General features: G+C 37.1%; 1 protein-coding gene across 1 annotated transcript; it reads left to right on the top strand.

Annotated features, from left to right (window-relative positions):
* The first annotated feature begins 19,290 nt into the window (after window positions 1-19,290).
* Window positions 19,291-19,731, top strand: LOC118585592 (prohibitin-like). The gene has a single exon (XM_036190274.1). It carries the CDS (start codon window positions 19,291-19,293, stop codon window positions 19,729-19,731), a length of 441 nt encoding a protein of 146 aa, XP_036046167.1.
* Window positions 19,732-20,639: the final 908 nt, after the last annotated feature.

The following is a 20,639-nucleotide window of genomic DNA, read 5'->3' as shown; positions in this document are numbered from 1 at the left end:
TATATTCACACTCCTCTAAAACTTAGTAGACTAAAACTTTCATTAATTTTCTTCTGTGGAAAAAAAAACAAAATATCTGCAAATTATATATGTTTTTGGTTTCTATCAACCTACAATTTTGTCAGTGTTCTAAGAAAGTATTAGCATTCTAGGAAAGTGTCTACATGAATTATATTAAGCAAATTCAGAAAGTTTAGGGTTGATTACATGTATAATGCTGGGTACATGGATACTCTAAAAGAGAAAACAAAGTTATTATTCTGTACAATTTCAAAACCTTAATGTTTTTGTTTTTAATAGAATCTAAGTATGCAGTGTATGGGTTTTAATGCAAACAATATTAAAAAGTCCGGAGCTACTCCCTGTTGATCCTTATTCCTAAACCATCAAATAAATAAATAAATAAACAAACAAACAAACAAACAAACAAATAAATAAATATACCAAAGATCTATCAAAAGGACACAGGACACAAAACTTGTTTAAATAATGGCAATACACTAAGAATTAGAGATTAATTTCAATTAGCAAATCTATTTATATTAGTCAATAAAATATAGTTGATCATATTTAAAATATTGCAACAAATTTTAAATTATTTCTTATTTTACTTTGTGGTTATTATATATCTTGTCAAGTTATTAAAATAATCTATTTCATTAAACCTAAATACAGAGCTCCTCTTATTGCATGATTATTAAGTTCTCACAGTAATTCTTATTCTTTCAATCCTCAAATATATATATAATGTCATTGTTTCAGCTAAACAACTCCAAATATACAAGTGCATGTGATTGAGATGTCACACCCCAGTACTTTGTGCCAGCTTCTAAGTCTTCCTGGATGTCTCAGTTGGCCATGTATTTATTGCTCACAAACCTTTCTCTGCTTCCATCCTGTCTCCTGACTATTGGTTACTCTCCTGCTGTGATCAAAATGTGGACCAATGGAATCGAATTGAAGACCCTGACATTAATCCACTCACCCATGATCATATAATTTTTGACAAACAAGCCAAAACTGTACAATGGATAAAAGAAAGCATCTTCAACAAATGGTGCTAGAAATAACTGGATGTCAACATGGCTGCAAATAGATCCATATCTGTCACCATGCACAAAACTTAAGTCCAAGTGAATCAAAGACCTCAACATAAATCCAGTTACTCTGAACCTGATAGAAGAGAAAGTAGGAAATAGTCTTCAACGTATTGGCACAGGAAATCATTTCCTAAATATAAGGAAGCACAGACACTGAGAGAAACAAACAATCAATGGGACCTGTTGAAACTGAGAAGCTTTTATAGAACAAAGGACACTGTCAACAAGACAAAGTGACAGCCTACAGAATAGGAAAAGGTCTTCACCAATCCCACATCTGACAGAGGGCTGATATCCAGAATATATAAAGAACTCAAGAAATTAGACATCAAAATGCCCAACAGTCCAATTAAGAAATGGGCTATAGAACTAAACAGAGAATTCTCAACAGAAGAAGTTTAAATGGGTGAAAGACATTTAAGGAATTGCTCAACATCCCTAAATACCCAGGAAATGCAAATCAAAAGGACTCTGAGATACACCTTACACCTGTCAGAATGGCTAAGATCAAAAACACAGAAGACAGCTTATGCTGGAGAGGATGTGGAACAAGGGGAATTCTCCTCCACTGCTGGTGAGAATGCAAGCTTGTACAGCCACTTTGGAAATCAATATTGTGCTTCCTTAGAAAATTGGAAATCCATCTCCCCCAAGACCTAGCTATACCACTCTTGGGCATGAACTCAAGGAATGCTCAATCATACCACAAGGGCATTTGCTCAGCTATGTTCATATCAGCATTGTTTGCAATAGCCAGAACTTGGAAACAACCTAGATGCCCATCAACTGAAGAATGGATAAAGAAAATGTGGTACATATACACAATGGAGTACTACTCAGCAGAGAAAAACAATGACAATATGAGGTTTGCAGGCAAATGGATCGATCTAGAAAAAATCATCCTGAGTGAGGTAACCCAGACTAAGAAAGACAAACATGGTATGTGCTCATTCATAGGAGGATAGTAGATGCAAAACAAAGATGACTAGACTGCTACTCACAACTCTAGGGACGCTACCTACAAAACAGGACCCTAAGAAAGACATAGGGATCACTCAATGACAGAGAAATGGATGAGATCTGCATGAAAAACCTGGACATGAGTGGGGGTAATGAAGGGCAAGGTTGGAGGGAAAGAAAGTTTAGGGGAGCCGGAGATCCCAGCTGGATCAAGAACAGAAAGGTAGGACAAGGAATAACACACCATGATCAATGAAGACCATATGAGTACAGGAAGTAGCAAAGTGCTAGAGAGAAATCCACAAAGATACCTCCACTGCAGACTACTGGAAATGGTCAAGACAAAGCCTGAACTGACCTAGTCTGTTGATCAGATGGCCAAACACCCTAACTGCTGTGCTAGGAACTCTTATTCAATAACTGATGGAATTGGATGCAGTGATCCTCGGCCAGGCCCCAGGTGGAGCTCCAGGAGTCCAATGGTCGAGAAAGAGGAGGGACTATGAGAGTGTGAATTGTTGAGACCAAGATTGGAAAAGCACAGGGACAAATAGCCAAACTAATGGAAACACTTGAATTATGAACCAAAAGCTATGGAGCCCCCAATTATATCAGGCCTTCTGGATAAGTGAGACAATTGAATAGCTTGAACTGTTTGGGAGGCATCCAGGCAGTGAGACCAGGACCTGTCCTTAGTGCATGAGCTGGCTGTTTGGAACCTGGGGTTTATTTGGGTACAATTTGCTCAGCCTGGAAAGAGGGGACTGGACCTGCCTGTACTGAATCTACCAAGTTGAGCTGAATTCCCAAGGGAGTCTTTGTCCTGCAGGAGATGAGAATGGGGTGAAGGGGTTGGGGGGAAGGTGGGGGGGGGGGCAGGAAGGGGAAGGACAGGGGAACCCATGGATGATATGTAAAATTAAAACACAAGTATCCATAAAAAAATAAAATAAATATTTTTTTTTAAAAAAAGAAATAAAACAGAGAAATGTTACTGGGAATTCTCTGTTGTCTTCAATTCATTGTTCTAAATTGTGTTGTATAAATGTAGAACATCTTTACATCTTTTTTCTACTTTTTCCTCCTAAATTCTTTAAATTACAATCAGTTTTCTCTTGTGCAATGTCATTGACATCTTTGTGTCCCATATACCTCTATGGTTGGGAACACAGGAAAAGAATCCCTAAGCATGTAGGGAATATCTGTCCCTTTTACCATGGCTTTATGGCTATCCTGAAGAAGCATGGAGCCACAAGCAACAGGTAGCCATCGAAGTTGTTACTCAGGATTGCCTAATGACCTTCACTAAGATGCACCATCTAATAAACAGAACTTCACTTATCATTATGTGACTAAAGCTAACAAGCCAAATAAATGCCTTACTGTATATATGTAAAATATGTAAGTAAATAAAATATAAAGGAGAGAGATAAAAAAAAAATATTTCACTCAAGGGAATGAAATGCAGAATAGCATCACTGAGCTCTCCTGTGCATCAAAAACCCCAACTTAACAATGTTCAATGAGACTTTTATTATTCCATGGTTCCTTATCAAAATGCTAAGTACACACTATTTCTTCTAAGTATTCATACAAACAGTAAAAACATTCACAGATTTCAAAGCAAGTTAGCTGTTTTCCATAAACCAGTTGGTAGAGTTAATTATTGCCTTTTATATACTGCTTGAGAATAGGTGATTCTTTGTTCATTTATTTGGCATATGTTACATTCAAGGTATGTTTCCTAGTGTTGCTGATGTGGACATTAATGATACGTTATAAATGTGGGATTCATGTATTTGCTCTGAATTTACAATGAAATATTCTAGAATGTAGAAATGGAATAACCTATACTTGTGGCATTGAAACTTTACCTGTCTTGGAGATTATTTAAACTGTGAGGAATCGATAAGGTCTGCAATATGAGCAGATCTTTAATATAAGCAGAGTGTGTTTGTCTGTCTTCTGTGAGCCACAGAGAAAAACCAAAAAAGGAAAGAAAAACAACTTTGGTTTGTAGTGGATCATCAGTAAGGTGCTTTGATGGTTTTGCATTTGGAACATAATTGACTTCAGGCCACGCTGAGAAGGTAGGGTGGAGAGGTGGAAAGCCTTAGGGCAGGAAAACGATGCTGAAGTTTTCAGAAATTCATTAATTAGCTTAACTACCCACATCCCAGAATATAATTTACTCCACAGCAAAACACAGCTGATCCCCCAGTTTAACTGCTGAGCCTCAGCAACTGCAGCTTGCCATCACTCCTTCAGGACAGAGTGATAAGCAGTGAGGCTGAGTACCGTGGGCATCTTAATATTCAGTTCACCTCTTTCACCCTTTGCCTCAGGGCAGCTCACATACTTTGCACAACCTGAACTTTAGTAGTATTTGGAAGAATTCACCTTCGGGAAATTAAACCTGCAGATCTAGTCAAGAGACCTATGATTACAAATCATTCCACTCTTCTGTTACTTAGCAATAGTTAGCTACAGTAGTGCAGAGGTATAGATTTGATCTATAAGTTTTTCTGGTAGCCATGTGCACTGCAGTAACTTTATTTTAAGTATGTCAACTTTTCAGCCCAAATCAAGTTCAATATAGCACAAATAGTTTTTGCAACCTGATTATGGCACATTTTTATTTCTTCCTTCTTTCTAACAATCCTCTCCCTTTCCTTTCTTTTCCACTTTCATTTCTCCATCCCTCCCTTCTTCCCTCCCTTCTTCCCTCCCTCCTTCCTTCCTTCCTTCCTTCCTTCCTTCCTTCCTTCCTTCTTTCCTTCCTTCCTCCATCCTTCCCTCCATCCCTCCCTCTGTCCCTCCTTTCCTCCTTCTTCCCTGTGATTATGATCTCATTATTTTTCTCATGCTGGATGTGAACATAGGATGCCATGCCTCAATCTTTCAAATAGCTATGATTATAGGTGTTCAACACATACCCATTTGAGTACATAGTTCTAAGAGATACCATTCAACATTCAATGCTCACATAACTCTATTGCACACACACACACACACACACACACACACACACACACACATGCACGCACACACACGCACACACACACACACACACACACACACACACACACACACACATGCATGAACCACATTGGTGGATGTTTCTTAACTTATGTTAAAGTAAGGTAGATAGATCATTCTCAGAATGTATTTCTCCAGGTACAGGACTCTTGACTGCTGATAAATAACAGCTGAGACCATGTCAGAGGACGATAGAGCAAACTGGCATGTTCAGGGCTATTGCTCCTTATATTTTGTTCTGCTGTTTATAACCACAGATTGTACCTAAGAATTGGTGTCTTCCAGGGCTCCCCAGATCATTTCTCTTGTGTTGGTCTTGGAGGAGAAACAGGCTTACGTCCCATTTTTCTCTCTGCACACTAGTCCCTTCCTAGACCTCATAAGTTTTAGTCTTCAAATCCTTTCCTATGAAACAGATTAAAAGGAGCTTTCTTTTTCAGAATCTAGTTCTCAGGAATCCTAAACTATGTAATATTATCTGAATTCTAAAATTATTCCTTGGTGGAGGAAGGAAAAAGTAAATCCAAGTTTAGCTCTTGGGTCCATCTTGGTCTATTCATCATATTGGCAATTTCTTTTGAGGAAAAGGAATAAAGATCTGAAATGAGACAGGTTTCTTGAAGACTGGTCCAAACCAGTGTTAAATAGTTTGCAGCTTGCTAGCTATTCTTTTGCCTCAGTTATTGAATGATGCAGGAATTTACATAATTAAAAATAAAATAATAAATCATGTACGTAATTTCTTCCACATTTATTTTCATTCTCTGTAGTGCAACTAATTTGCAAATTATAACATCTCCCAGAGTTGTAGCCTTTTGAAAATGGATGTGACTTTCCTTACCTCAAAGCAACAACAGGCTCTTCAGTGTTCTGATCCCTAGAACCCTAGAAGACCCTTCCCCCAGAGTGTGACATAAGACTCCGCATACTTGCCTTCTAAAAATCTCTTATACTTTGTCTGATTTGGATCAAGTGAAAATGACATACTGGTGACATTTCATCTTTTCAGGAGAGTCATGAATGTCCTGTTTTTCTTCTCTTTTGCTATTCAGTGAGGGCTAGGTCATAGTTGTTTTTTGTTTTTGTTTTTGTTTTTGTTTTTCTTTTTTTTTTTTTTTTTTTGTTTTGTTTTCGAGGCAGGGTTTCTCTGTTTAGCTTTGTTCCTTTCCTGGATCTCACTCTGTATACCAGACTGGCCTCGAACTCCCAAAGATCTGCCTGCCTCGGCCTCCCAAGTGTTGGGATTACAGGTGTGCACCACCACCTCCCAGCCTAGGTCATAGTTTTTCCTCCCCCGATTGGTAACTTTTCCCCAAACTTCCCTTTCTAAATTTCCGGTCAGCACTACTCTTTTAAGATGAGCACATGTGTATAATAACTTAGAGTATGGGCGTGGAAATCAGCCATCCTTATTTGCATTCCTCTTATGACATTTGCAAAATTAAAATTAACATACATTTTCTGTGAATTCTAAGAGTCTGTATGTTCATTTATGTAGTAAAAAACAGTAGCCAGGCGTGACAAATGATTCAACTACGAGACCTCCTCAAACTATAAACTTAATATTTAACGTACAACCAGTATTTAAAAAAAAAAAAAACAGCTATCTAGACAATAAAAACAATTGTCATCTTTATCTGTTTCCTTACAAATTTTTTAATCATTATATCATTTCTTACATTGTCATTATATGATACCATTTCCTTTTCCAAGGTAACATGTAAAACTTCCTGAAATAACTTTTGTTAATTTGAATCCCTCAAAATACTAGTTTGCTTTCCTGCATCGCCTTCATTATTTTCCTTCATGCATTGAGGCCTATGGTGAGTTTTCTCCTGTCTCTCTTGTACAGTCCCTCTGCCAAGCCATTCCGCATCCCTGTGCTATTCAGTCAGCAATGTTCAAAGCTCTGTTTGTAGCTATAAAACGTAACTGTAGAGACTGAATGCCATTCCACAATGGTTAAATTTTTAAGAAGTCATCCCACTGTAAATAAAATGACTCAAATAAGTTTACACATATATTTTCCACAACCACGTCACAGCAGTACATACTGTCAGTCTGTGCATTCATCACTGTTACAACAGGAAGCTCAGTGATTGTGAGTGGGCACTGACCCTTCAAAAAGCCCTGTTTGTCTTATGCTTCTGTGGTTATCAACACACACTAAATAGGTCTCTGGTAATCTGAGAGATATTCTTCATCACTTATTTGCAAACTGCTAGTGTTCACTTTTAGAAATGTCTGGTCATCATACAGAATTCAGACTCTTACAAAAACCCGGGAATACAGTTTCATTTGCCCTCACTCAAGTTTGATTTTTTTTTTTTTTTTTGCTATGATGTCTTTACCTATAACAAGTTGCACATAGCTAATCATTCTGTTTATTTGAGTAAAGTAGAGACTGTTTTTTATATATGTTTATGTATGTTATCCATCACATTTGATGTATTAACTCATAGTAAAGACACTTGCTGAAAAGACTGACAGGCTGAGTGTGAACACTAGGACCTATGGTGGAGGAATGGATTGCAGCAAGTTTTACACACACACACACACACATACACACACACGCACGTGTGCACTCACATACACAAACACATGAGAAGATGGAATAACAAACAAATGTAATTTTAAATTTTATGGTTATTATTTAGTCATAAACTAACACTAATCATATTTTAATGTGTGATGTCTTTGAAAGAAGAAAAGAATATTAAAGTAACTAATAATAAAGAAATAATGATAAAATAACTAATAAAATAACTACACAACAAAGCAATGATAAGTAACTAATGATAAAAATAACTAATTTCATCAACTAGTTTCCCTCTCTTATTGATATTATACAATAAAAGAGATAAAATTAATATTTTTGATTAATTTACCTAATCTACAGAGGATACATCAAAATTATAGTGAAGACTTATGTTTAGTTTTCCCAGTTTTATTTATCAAATACACACACACTCACAGAAACACACACACACACACACACACACACACACACACACACACAAAATTACCATGTATACACATGCCATTTCTCTAGTCAAGTTACAGTAAAATTAAGGAAAAAGGTATAAAAAAGAAAATAAATATAAATAAAATAAAATAAATAAAAAGATCATTTTAATGGAGGTAAGATACTGTGGTTATATTATTGCCATTATTTTATTTTTAGATGTTATCCATGAGTATTTCTCACGGTTCTCTCACAATCAGCATGGTGAATACATACCCAGTTTGATTCTATCGTGAAGCACTGAATTTTGAGACACGTTTCCTAGACAAAATATAAGCAAATGTCGACTCACCTCAGACAAGAAACTGACAGTTTAATGAAGTGGCAATCATACCGAAGTCCAAAAACTCTTAGAGAACAATAGTTTATGGGGTTTACTTACAAATGTATGAGTGACTCTTATTTACAGTATTAGATGACTCATGGCAGGTCATGTCCCTAAAAGCCCCCAGGCCAGATGATGTACCATGAGAGCTGGAGCCCAGACACTCTCTGCACAACTTTCAGACAGCCAGAACAGCTTGGAAAAACTTCTCAATCATCCTTACTGCTTATATAACTTTAGAAAGTAAGGGACCTTGTAAATGTGGTACATTTCAGGAACTTCCTGAGAACGGTGAGTTGTTAATTTCTTGATTCTTCTTTTGTATTTTATATGAGATTTTCTAGTCATTTTGCATATCAGCTATGGATTCTCCTGTCCTCCCTCTTCCCACCCCCAGCCCTATCCCCAGTCCACACCACATTCCCATCTCCTCCAAGGCAAAGTCTCCCCTGGGGAGTCAGCCCAGGTTAGTACATTCAGTTGAGGCAGGTCCAACCCCCTCTTTAGTCAGAACCCTCTTAGAACTTTCTAGTAATGTTGCTCTAAGATGGAATGCTTCAGTTTGAAGGCTATAGCTACAAAGCATGGAATATTAAAGAAAGTGGAATTAATATTCTTCCTATTAATTTTCCCCTGGGGGCTTATTTATAGTAGACTGAAAATAGACAAATGTGCTGTAGCCTATAAATTATAACATGTGTTTAGAGAAAATTTTGAAAAGATGTTTTTATTCAGAGAATGGGACAACACTAAAGTTGAGATATAGTTTAAAAATTAGAATATAATTAAACTTCTTTTAATCCAGTGTTGGGAAGGCTAGATGGTATAAAGTTATATCAGGTCATTCCCCAACCTTACTTTTTTGGGGGGAAAGAGTCTCTCATTGAACAACAAGCTTGCTGATTCTGTAAAACTGGAGGACTAATAATCTTCAGGGGCCTTCCTGTCTTTGCTAGTGTTTGGATAGTTGATACCTGCCAGTGGTCTGTCTCTTTACATAAATGCTGTATCCAAACCTATGTTTTCATGATTGCATGTCAGTCACTCTGCTGACAGAACCATCTTCTCAGTCCCACAAAAAATAGTTGAATAAGAATTTGTATGGTTTTTAAATATAGTTTAAGAGAATTAAAAAAATAAAAACATGTGCAACATCAAAAATATATTTTGTTTACCCCTGAGGTCTTTGGTAACAAAAAGGAAATATAGTTATGACTCAGATTTGACAGGTTTTCTTTTAACTTGAAAATAATGATGCTCAGAATATGCTCAGATAACTTACTGTTTGTGCCTTAAGCGCTGTCTGATCACCCTTTGATTTCAGTGTCTCCAGCGAATGCTCCTTAGGAAACTATTTTATAGTTTAATTAATTAACCTAGCTCATCTTGATAAAAATCCTGGATGTGAGATATTGAGCATATTTTGGAACTTTTAATGTTACTGTGATCCTTAAAAGATGTAGTAAGTGCCACAATTTGTCCTATGAAAATTGTTTTATCTAGAAAGACATGAAAGGACTCATTAGGTTGTTTCTCAGTCATAATTATATTTTCAAGTTAAATGTAATAATTCTATTTGAACTATATAGAAAGATTCAAAACACAACCAAGATTTTATTTATTGTTCTGTTTAATCTTTTATTTAGATTTATCTCATCTATTACTCATATGATAGGTACTCTTGGGAAAATAGTGATACATGTGATAGAAATACTTCTTAACAAACACAGTGGCAACAGTTCTAATTCCAAATGCACTGATAAGGCAAAAGAAAATGCCTGGAGGAAAATGTAAAAAATCATATTACTGTTTTTCAAATTTTGATAGAAAAATAAAATGCCCAAAGCTTGATTTATTCATAGATCACCATAGCATTATAACATCATTATCAATCAGCATACTATTAACTGGATGTTTTTAAAGGAATTTTATTAAAGGACTTATTTTTATTATTTCATTTTTGATTTTGTTAATACCTCTGCAAAATATGTTAGACTACATATCATCTATGTCAACTCATTTAATGATCATTAGTAATTGGGAATGAATAATAAAATGTGTGAAAGGAAATAAACATTTCACTTGAAAACTATAAAAAGTCCACCTTTGATTCAAGCACTGAATTGTATAAAATGGTGGGACAAAAAAGGAAATATAGGTATCAGACGATATGTATAGCAAAATAGGATAAGCGATTTAGTTTTCAAATACATTAAATATGAATTTGGAAAATCCAGTTTACAATCCTGGAACAGAGTAAACAAATAAAGTGTTGTGAAACTACAAAGTGTGAGACCATGGGATTTGTAATATATTATTTTAAAGTACATATTTAAAGTAATATATTACTTTAAAGTAATATCAAGAGGTGTAGAAAGATGACTCAGTGAGTCCAGGTATCTGTTACCAAGGCTGTGGACCTGAGTTCGATTCCCCAAATCTATATGGTTGAAGAAGGGAAGTGACTACTAGGAGTTGTTCTCTGATTTCCACTTGCAATGTGTGCAACATGAAAGCTCCATTCTCAACCTCTGTATAAATAAATAAAAGTAAAAAGGAGTTCTTAGTATTTTATTTTCTAAAATTTTGTTAAAATTTGAAACAAAAGTTTGCTACAAAAATACAACAAAATGCATAAATTATAACTTGCACAGAGAAGGAGGGAAAGAGATTTAACAAAATCATAAATTCAATTTGTTAAGCAAAGAAGATAACTAGTCACTATAGGAAATAAAAATTAATAATAGTAGAAAATTCAGTCCCTGGTAGAAAGATTATAGTAAGTTAGTAAGAATGATTTGAGGGTTGCTATTACTGAGGGAAATCTGTCCATATCATTAAATGGTCTACCATTTTGGACACTATTAAAAAATATGAATTTGTTGTTCAAAGCTGTCCTTAAAATACAAAGCTGCCCCTGTATTTACCTTCCTTTGTTATTGTCAAATGTTACTGGCAAATTAAAGTCACACTATGAGGTTTAAGAATAAGCAAGTAGAGCCGACATTATATTTGTTAATAAGGATTGATTTTTGAGTATTTGCATGTCTTCCTTGATCCTGCATGTTTTGCCTTTAATAAAATAAATACTCAAAGTTGTCAATTTTTAATTTGACTATTTCCTATTTTGAGCTATAGCTCAAATTTAGATAAATTACTTACATACTTTATGCCAATCTTGATTTTTTAAAAATATTTTCAGTATTGCCTTTTGAAAAACAATAGATTTTAATTTCGATGGTATCTGATTCTTCAAGTTTTTTCTTATTTCTTTTAATTTTCATATTGTATTTAAGCAATAGTTATTCAAGAAAAATCAACCAGATTTAATACCAATCTAGGCAAATAACATCTCTTAGTAATTTATTGTGTTAGCATTTACCCTTAAGAATATATTTTATGATGTATTTTTCTATGTAGTGAATGAGACTATATTTCTCCTTGCAATAGATATAAAATTATCTTAAGGTTGTTTGTTCAAAATGTTGCTCCTTCCCAGTAAGTACGTTTGCAAATTTCACTGATAGATTACAGATGCATTTTTATTGTTTTTAATTAAATGTATTGGTTTATTTTATATACATCCCTCCCTCCTCTCCTTTTATATCTCCTTTTTCCCCTCCCCAATCAACTCCTCCTCTGCCTACATTCAGAAAGGGGTAGGCCTTCCATGGGCATCAACAAATAATGACATATCAAGTTGAAGTAGGATCATGCTCCTCCCCCTGTCCTAAGGCTAAGCAAGGCATACCAGTATGTGGAATAGATATCTGGAAGCAAGACTTAGAGACAGGCCCTGTTTCCACCACCAAGAGTTCCTCAAGCAGATCAAACTAGATAACTGTCCCACGTATGCAGAGGGCCTAGATCGGTCCCATGCAGGAGCCCTAGCTGTTGGTCCAGAATCTATGAGCTTCCATGAACCCAGGTTAGTTGTTTCTGAGGTTTCCCTTATGTTGACTTTGACCCTCCTGGTTCTTAACATCCTTCCTCGCTCTCTTCAACAGGAATCTTTGAGCTTGGCCCAGTGCTTGGCTATAGATCTCCGTATCTGTTTCTATCAGTGACTGATGAAGTATCTCTAATGACAATTGGGGTAGTTATCCATCTGATCACAGGAGATGGCCAGCTCATGCACTCTCTCCACTGTTGCCAGGACTCTAAGCTGGGGTTGCCCTTAGAGATTTGTGGGACTTTCTCTGGTACCAGGTTTGTACCTAACCCCAAAATGCACCCCCCCATCAAGATGTCTCTTTCATTACTCTCCCCCTCCCTCCACCTTCCACCCAATTTCTTATGTTCCCATCCCTGCCAGGCCCCAGTCTACCCAGGAGATCTCTTCTCTTTCCCTTTCCCAGGGAAATCCATGTGTCACTGCCCCACTTTGGGCCCTCCTTGTTACCTAGCCTCTCCCTAGGAAGGGAATTTTGGTTTGCAGGTTTCAATTTTGTTTTATATATATTGTTTAACTTCAAACACTTTAAGACCACTACATTCTGGCATTTATCTTTCTTTAATTTTTTTAACTATTATTTATTGTGTGTGAGTGTATGGTTCTACATACATGCACTTCCATGTGTGAATCTCAAAAGACAAATTGTAAGAGCCAGTCCTCTCCTTCTATCATGTGGGTTGCAGGGACCAAACTCAGGTCTTCAGCCATAATACACATTATCATTACACAGTAATCTATTTTGCCAGTCTATGTCATTTGCCATTCTATGTGGTAAGTCAGCTGTTTAAATTTTTGCATTCACTTAGATGTAGTGTGCTTCTTGATGCTTGACTATGTAAGTGCATGTGGGAATCATTCCTAAAATTTATTTGAAGGGAATTGAACTTCTTTGATTTCTATATTAATAAATATTCATAAACATATCTTTGTATTTTTAAGATTTTTGTTTCTTCATCTAGTTTGCTATCTTTTATTTTTGATCCATTTCCTCCTATGGATTCATGTCAGTATGAAAGAGGTATACTTATGTCTCTATATCACCTTTTCTCTCTGATCTTCTTTATTTATGATCTTCCAATTTAATAATTAAATAAATAACTTCTAATACTTTGTTCAAATTAAATCCCCAGCACTGTGTAAATAATTTCTTCTTTTAAATATATATATAAATATATCACATATGTATATAAATAAGTATTTGCCATAAAATTGGTCCTTTTAGTATTTTAAACACATTATATGTAAATGGTTTGAAGTATTTTTCTACTATTCTATTTGTGCATTATCCTAAATTATCCAATATCTATATGATTTCATACTTAGACAAGGCCCAAGATCATACTGAGAACTAGAGCCTTCAGATTTGACCTTTTGATTGTCTAATACTGAATATGATTCAAACTGGGAGAAGGAGAAAGTTGGCCTAGTGTTCAGCCAATGACATGCACTCACTGTTGTCTGCGTTGTCCTCTGAAAAGACATGTTCTTGGCCATTTGCCTTCCCTAAAGTGCTATTAAAGGTGGATTTCGATTTTAGAAGAACTGCCTCTGACTGAATCTATTTCTGGCTTTCCATGTCAAATCTCCATCTACTATGACACTTTTCTTATCTCCACTTAAGATCACCAGATGATTAGATTGCCTATTCTGATTTCTACACGCTGTGCTAAGAAATAGATTCCTTCATACTCTCCATAAAGTTAGGTGCCTCTAGTGGCTTCATGGGTAGAATTTCCCTTTTGAAATTGAAGGCCATGAGCATGGGGTGACCTGCTTATCTTCAAACCTACCCATAATGTAATCTCTGGGTCATGGAATCAGAATTGAGAATCCCAAAGTGGGATGGTCTTTCTGTAAGCTGTATATATGTGCTGTTACTGTTAGTTAATAAAAAAGCTGGTAAGGCAGGATAAGAGCCAGGTGCTAAATCTAAGTAAAGATACAGGCAGAAGGAAGGCTGAGTCAGGAAGACACCAGCCACCACCCAAGGAGCAACATGCCAGCAGACAAGTAATACCATGGCCATATGGCAATACATGAATTTAATAGAAATGGGTTGATTTAAGATGAATGAGCTAGTTAGTAATAAGCCTAGGCCATAGACCAAACAGTTTATAAATCATATAAGCCACTGTGAGTTTATTTGGGACCAAGTGGCTGTGGGACACAGGAAAACTTGAGGCTACAACACACAGTGTTAGCTTCATACACAAAAAGACTAGGTTCTCCATGTCATAGAATCAGAATGATGGCTGGAGGCTGAGATAAATTGAGGGCTCCCCTAGACCAGTTTCTTCTACAAGAGCATAGCAGGAGATGCAACAGACCTTCCGTTGTGAAATGTAAACTCCATTTGTTTTTATTATGGATCAGTGAATTTTCTAGTCTGTTAAGAGTCTGTTAATATTAACTCATATTCTTTGAAGTCAATTTCCACTGTCACTGTTTTGGTGCCTTTTTATTCCTTGGTTGATTTGTGTGGCTTCATTATTGTAATGAGAACAATTAAGTTCTACTCTTGTATTGCTTTTAAATAATTATTACTTTATGAAAATATAACTGCTGATCCAAAACAAAATCATTGTTTCCTAAAGATTTGCTTGTTATCTAACTGGTACTAGAAAATAGAACAAATGAGAGTGTTTCAGTCTAAAATGGTGTCTTGGTCCAAGAGATTATGACCATTTATGTAGCTGTATAAATCCAATTCTAGATCTTATGAGTTATACAGTTATTTTCCTCAAAACTGTGTTCCCCATCTTGATTGCATATATGTTCTCATTATATTCTTGATATGTTTCCATACTACCATTTTGTGTATTCACCGAAATTTAAAGAATATGGAAAAAAATCTTAACACTATATAACCTTATACTCAGAGTCACATTTGATGTCAGAAAACTGTGCAGTTGGTGTACATTTCAATGCAATAGAGAAGTTAAATACTAAAAGGAGAGAAATTAAACATATTTGTGTTGGCAGAAGATCTTGTCCTGCAAGCTGCTCCCAAATCACCACTCAGAGACTAAATATTAATTATAAATGCTTGGCCAATAGCTCAGGATAACTCTTATATTTAAATTAATCCATTTTTTTATTTATGCTTTTCCACATGGCTTGGTAACTTTTCTGAGTACATCATGCCTATTTTGCTTCTCTCTGCATCTGTGGGCCACTCCCTAGCTCCCCCTTCTTTCTCCCAACATTCTCAGTTTGGCTCTCCCGCCTAACCTTATCTTATTCAGCTATTGGCCTGCCTCTTTATTAAACCAATCACAGTGACATATATCCACACAGTGTAAAAGAGTGTTCCACACATTCACTATCGAAAATCTTTCAGCTGTTTTCAGCATGTTTATAATTAATAAATGCATGTAAATTTTTTAAAAAATAATTATATAAGAAAAACAATGAAGTTACTTATTAAAGAATCTTTAAAAAGTACAAGACTACATGGCCTTTATATGAATTAAGTTATAACACAACTGTAGCATGAATTCTAATTGGTCTTAACAAGATATCTGGTCTTAAGCCAGATATTAGAGAAAATACTGAAAGATCAGAGAAGTAAGGCAGCCACAGTGACCTCTTATCTCCACTACTTCTCATACTAGGAAAAGGAGCCAGGCTCTTGTCTCCGTGCTCCCTTATCATTTCCTCTCATCACCCAACCATATCACTTCCTGTTTCTTCCTCCTAAATGCTGGTAATAAAAGTATGTGCCTTCAGTATCTCGCTTCTATGGTTAACTAGTGGCTGCTTCTGTTCTCTGATCTCCTGGCAAACTATTTATTAGAGCACAAACCAAATATCACCACATTTCCCCCTTATTTTACTATCTTTTAATAACTCTCAACCCTGTACAGTTTCCAACTCATTATTGAATGTCTGTTCTGAAGTCTTTAACTCCATCTGAGACCTGAAAAGGAAATACCATTACCTGATTAAGCAGAAAATACAAGCAAGCAACTTTCAAAAAAAAAAAAAAAATGAAAATGTGAGTAATGATAGAAACAGCTAGCTGCTTGGTCAGTAACCCTGGATCATTTGCAACATTAGGGAATCTGTCTTTGGCCTAGAGGTCTAGAATATCTGACAGACTTAACTGTGAAGTAAGATTTTCTGAAAGGCTGTCCTACTTTGTCTTGACAATGTTCACGAATCTTTTCTTGATTTATTTATTCATTATGCATATAGAAGAGGGTGCCAGATCTCATTGCAGATGGTTGTAAGCCACTGTGTGGGTACTGAGAATTGAACTCAGGACCTCTGGAAGAGCAGTTGGTGCTCTTAACCTCTGATCCATCTCTCCAGCCCAGGAATCCTTTCTTTTGTGTCCTGCTTATCCCACTTAGACACCATACTGTCAGCAGTATGAGGCAAAGGCATTTTCTTGCTTGATGGCTAGCATTTACCACAAAGAAGGTAAACTCCATATGGAGTTTCTTTGATGCCCATCTAAATTATTTATCCTCTCATTCAATTAGCTCCATTTTCAAGCCATCCAGTGTATTATCATACAGAGACCTTATTCCCCTCCCTCCATTATATAGTGTTTTCCATTTTTTAATATGAGGGAAAAAGACTCTCTCTTTTAACTAATTCCTCCCTTTAAAAAAAAATCCCAAATGTCTCACCAAATCTGGCAATGATAACCATGAAGATGCAAGGTTGACAGTTTTGGCATAGGATGGTAGAAGACCAAGTAGGTGTCAAGGAAGCTACATAGTGTGGCAGCAGCCTGAGGAGGGCATCCAGGGAAAGCCCCAACTAACTGAGGAGAGGAGAAGCCAAATAGCCAGCCATCTGCATGAGGGGACATGCAAAAGTGGCCAACTCCTGTGGTTTTTGGAACCCCAAATCCTAGGGAGTTTGATGCAGATAGGCTGCAACAGAAAAATCCCTACTGGCTCAGAGGCTTGAGGAAAAGAAAGGAAAACCTTGGCTGGCAGGGCAGTGACTCCAACCACATGCGGGCAGCTCTTGCCTGTGCTGGTGGCTGCAAGACCACAGGCAAGTGGCTTTTTTTGTGAATTCACGTCCTAAAAGATAGATGCCAGATGTAGCACAGATCAAAACTGGTCTCAATAATAAAAACCTGGAGCTATCAGAGAGACAAAGGAGCAAGCCACAGCCACCTCTTAACTAGCCAGCTCCTCAGCCTGAAAAGGGGCTGAACTCCCATCTACATCCTGCCTTATCACTTCCTCTCTCTGCCTAGTCATGCCATCTCTTGTTTCCTCCTCCCAAGTGCTGGGATTAAAGATGTGTGCCACCACTGCCTGGCTTCTATGGTTCACTAGGAGCTGTCTCTTCCCTGTGATCTCCAGGCAAGCTTTGAATATAGACATATGAAAATGTAAAGTTCACAAACATGAAAAGAGAAATAGAATCGTAACACAAAATTGAATCAGAATTTGTTGTGTATTTAATGTACAAGTATATTCAATTCATGATATATAAATACCCAATGGAGCAATTACAAAGATTCATACTGAATCCTAAAATAGACCTTGCTTAATGTTTTTTATTCCCTCACCGTTAAACTAATGTAAATCCTAATAAACATAAGACATAGTCAAATACTTCTGCTGAGAATACATGCCTCAAATGTAGATGTTATTTAAGTATTTTCTTTTCTTTTGTGGTTATAGGTTTGCTATATGAAATAAGTTCCACAAATTGAAAGATTTTTTTAATTATGAAATGTGTTAACTTTTATGCATTTTTGGATGTCTTGTTTGCTTTCCTTCTCTTCTATGCCAGGGAGTAAAAGTCAAAGAATTCCTCAGATTTGCTGTAACTCTGCCAATTACTTGTTCTTCTATGCATGGCCTTCTCCAGGGCCAGGAGCCCCCAGCTGTTCACCCATTTGGCCCATACTAAAAAGCAAGTAGGAATTCATACTTCAGCCCTGCCAAAAAACTTCCCACTGCCAGCTCTGCTCATCCAGTGATGCTGGAGAAAGCATACGGTGCTTTTGGAAGACATAATTCAGGATATGCTCTATTTTCTGGTATGTATGCTGATACTTCACATAAGAAGAAAAATGTTTGTGAGGGAGAAAAATATAAGAAGTGAAATTTTCATGTGGAGTTTAATTTCCAAGGCCTTTAAAAATCCATTATGACTAGCAGATTCCCATCGAGAGACTATCTGGACCCTAGTGAGGAAAATAAATATAAACTATAGTACTTTGGGTTTTTAAAAACTTTTTTTTCCTACACAGTAAGCTTGTATAGAAAAGGACTTCATTTTGAAAATGGTAAAAACAAAGAAGCCATCCATCCAAAGCATTATAGAAAGTCCAGATGAGGGTTGGTTACTGAGCTAGTGAAGTGGTTCTTCAGAAAGTCCCCTCCACATTCAGTGTTGAGAAGTGTGACCTAGGACACTCTGTGGAGACTGTGGAAGTGTTTTGTTGAGATAAAAACATCAGGAGGAAACACTGATTCATCAATGTTCCTCTCTTCACTGCAAGCTGCACCAAGCTTCTTCCTGGCTTCCCCAGATATTCTAAATGTGTTGTAATTTCATAGACTTACCTTGATACTTGCTTTGCTTGGAATTCTCTTCTATTTCACTTCCTTCTTGTGGTTTTGCTCAAAGGTCTCCTTCAAAATGTGGTTTCAACTAATTTCTCTGTATAATATTCCAAACTACCCCACTATCTGTTCCTGTGTGAGTGAGATTTTTTTTCTTTTTCTTTTTCTTTTTCTTTTTCTTTTTTTTTTCTTTCTTTTTTTTTTTTTAAGAAGCAGTATCTGCAGAGACTAATTGACTGAATAGAATTTCAGGACTGGAGAGACTGGAATGTTGCAGGTCCAGAGCCTAAATACTTTATCTTGTTCTAAGTTATAGCCCTCCAGAATAGCCATTCTTTGCGATGTCCTCAACAGCTTCCAGCTTGGCTGCGAAGGTGTTTGAGTCCATCAGAAAGTTCGGCCTGACTCTAGAAGTTGCAGGAGGCGTGGTGAACTCTGCCTTATATAACGTGGATGCTGGGCACAGAGCTGTCATCTTTGACCGATTCTGTGGAGTGCAGGACATTGTGGTAGGGGAAGGGACTCACTTTCTCTTCCCTTGGGTAAAGAAACCCATTATCTTTGACTGCTGCTCACGACCTCGGAATGTACCAGTCATCACTGGTAGCAAAGATTTGCAGAATGTCAACATCACACTATGCATCCTCTTCAGGCTGGGGGCCAGCCAGCTTCTTCGGATCTACACAAGCATCGGTGAAGATAAAAGAACTTCTAAAGATGCCATTGAGTTCATTTTTTTGTTGATCATATCTTACACTGCTGAGCATGCAGCTTACCCTTAAGAGTGGTTTGTTTCCCCAGTGAAATTAAATTTTCTGTTGCAAGAGATTATCAGTTTGTGATTGCTTCTAGTTTTGGATAAGGCCATTTGTCCACTTCTCCTTTTAGCTTTACAACCCCAACTGGGTACAGACCTCCACAGGCCTTTGGCCTCAGTTTCTGTGAGTTTAAATGTGAATCCATCATGTTGACATAGACAAAGTAGTTCTCACCTTGTGAGTAATGACCGTTTTGTGAGTTACACATTATATAACCCAGATATCAGATATTTACATTACAATTCATAATAATATCAACATTACAATTATGCATCCTTTGTAGACTGGTGGTAGAGGTCAAGAGAAAGCCTGATCTGACCTAGTCTGGTGATCAGATGGCCAAACACCCTGACGGTCTTGCTGGAACTCTCATCCAGTGACTGATGGAAGAGGATGCAGAGATCCTCAGCCAGGCCCCTGGTGGAGCTCCGTGTGTCCAGTTGTTGAGAAGGAGGAGGGACTGTGGGAGCATGAATTGTTGAGCCCAGGATTGGAAAAAGCACGGGGATGAAAGGCCAGACGAATGGAAGCACATGAATTGTGAACCAAAGGCTGTGGAGCCCCCAGCTGGATCAGGCCCTCTGGATAAGTGAGACAATTGAGTGGCTTGGACTGTTTGGGAGGCATCCAGGCTGTGGGACCTGGACCTGTCCTTAGTGCATGAGCTGGCTGTTTGGAACCTGGGGCTTACACAGGGACACATGCTCAGCCTGGAAGGAGGGGACTGGACCTGCCTGTACTGAATCAACCAGGTTTAAATGTATCTCCAGGGGAGTCTTGACCCTGGAGGAGATGGGAATGGAGGAGAGGGGATGGGGGAGAAGGTGGGGGTGGGGGCAGGAGAGGGGAGGACAGGGGAACCCGTGGCTGAT

Source organism: Onychomys torridus, chromosome 6 (assembly GCF_903995425.1).
Source record: "Onychomys torridus chromosome 6, mOncTor1.1, whole genome shotgun sequence".
Taxonomy (NCBI): domain Eukaryota; kingdom Metazoa; phylum Chordata; class Mammalia; order Rodentia; family Cricetidae; genus Onychomys; species Onychomys torridus.
This window is presented reverse-complemented; position numbering and strand designations above follow the sequence as displayed.

What these genes read in the sequence shown, in the direction of transcription:
- LOC118585592 (XM_036190274.1), top strand. Translation starts at nt 19,291, where the DNA reads ATGTCCTCAACAGCTTCCAGCTTGGCTGCGAAGGTGTTTGAGTCCATC.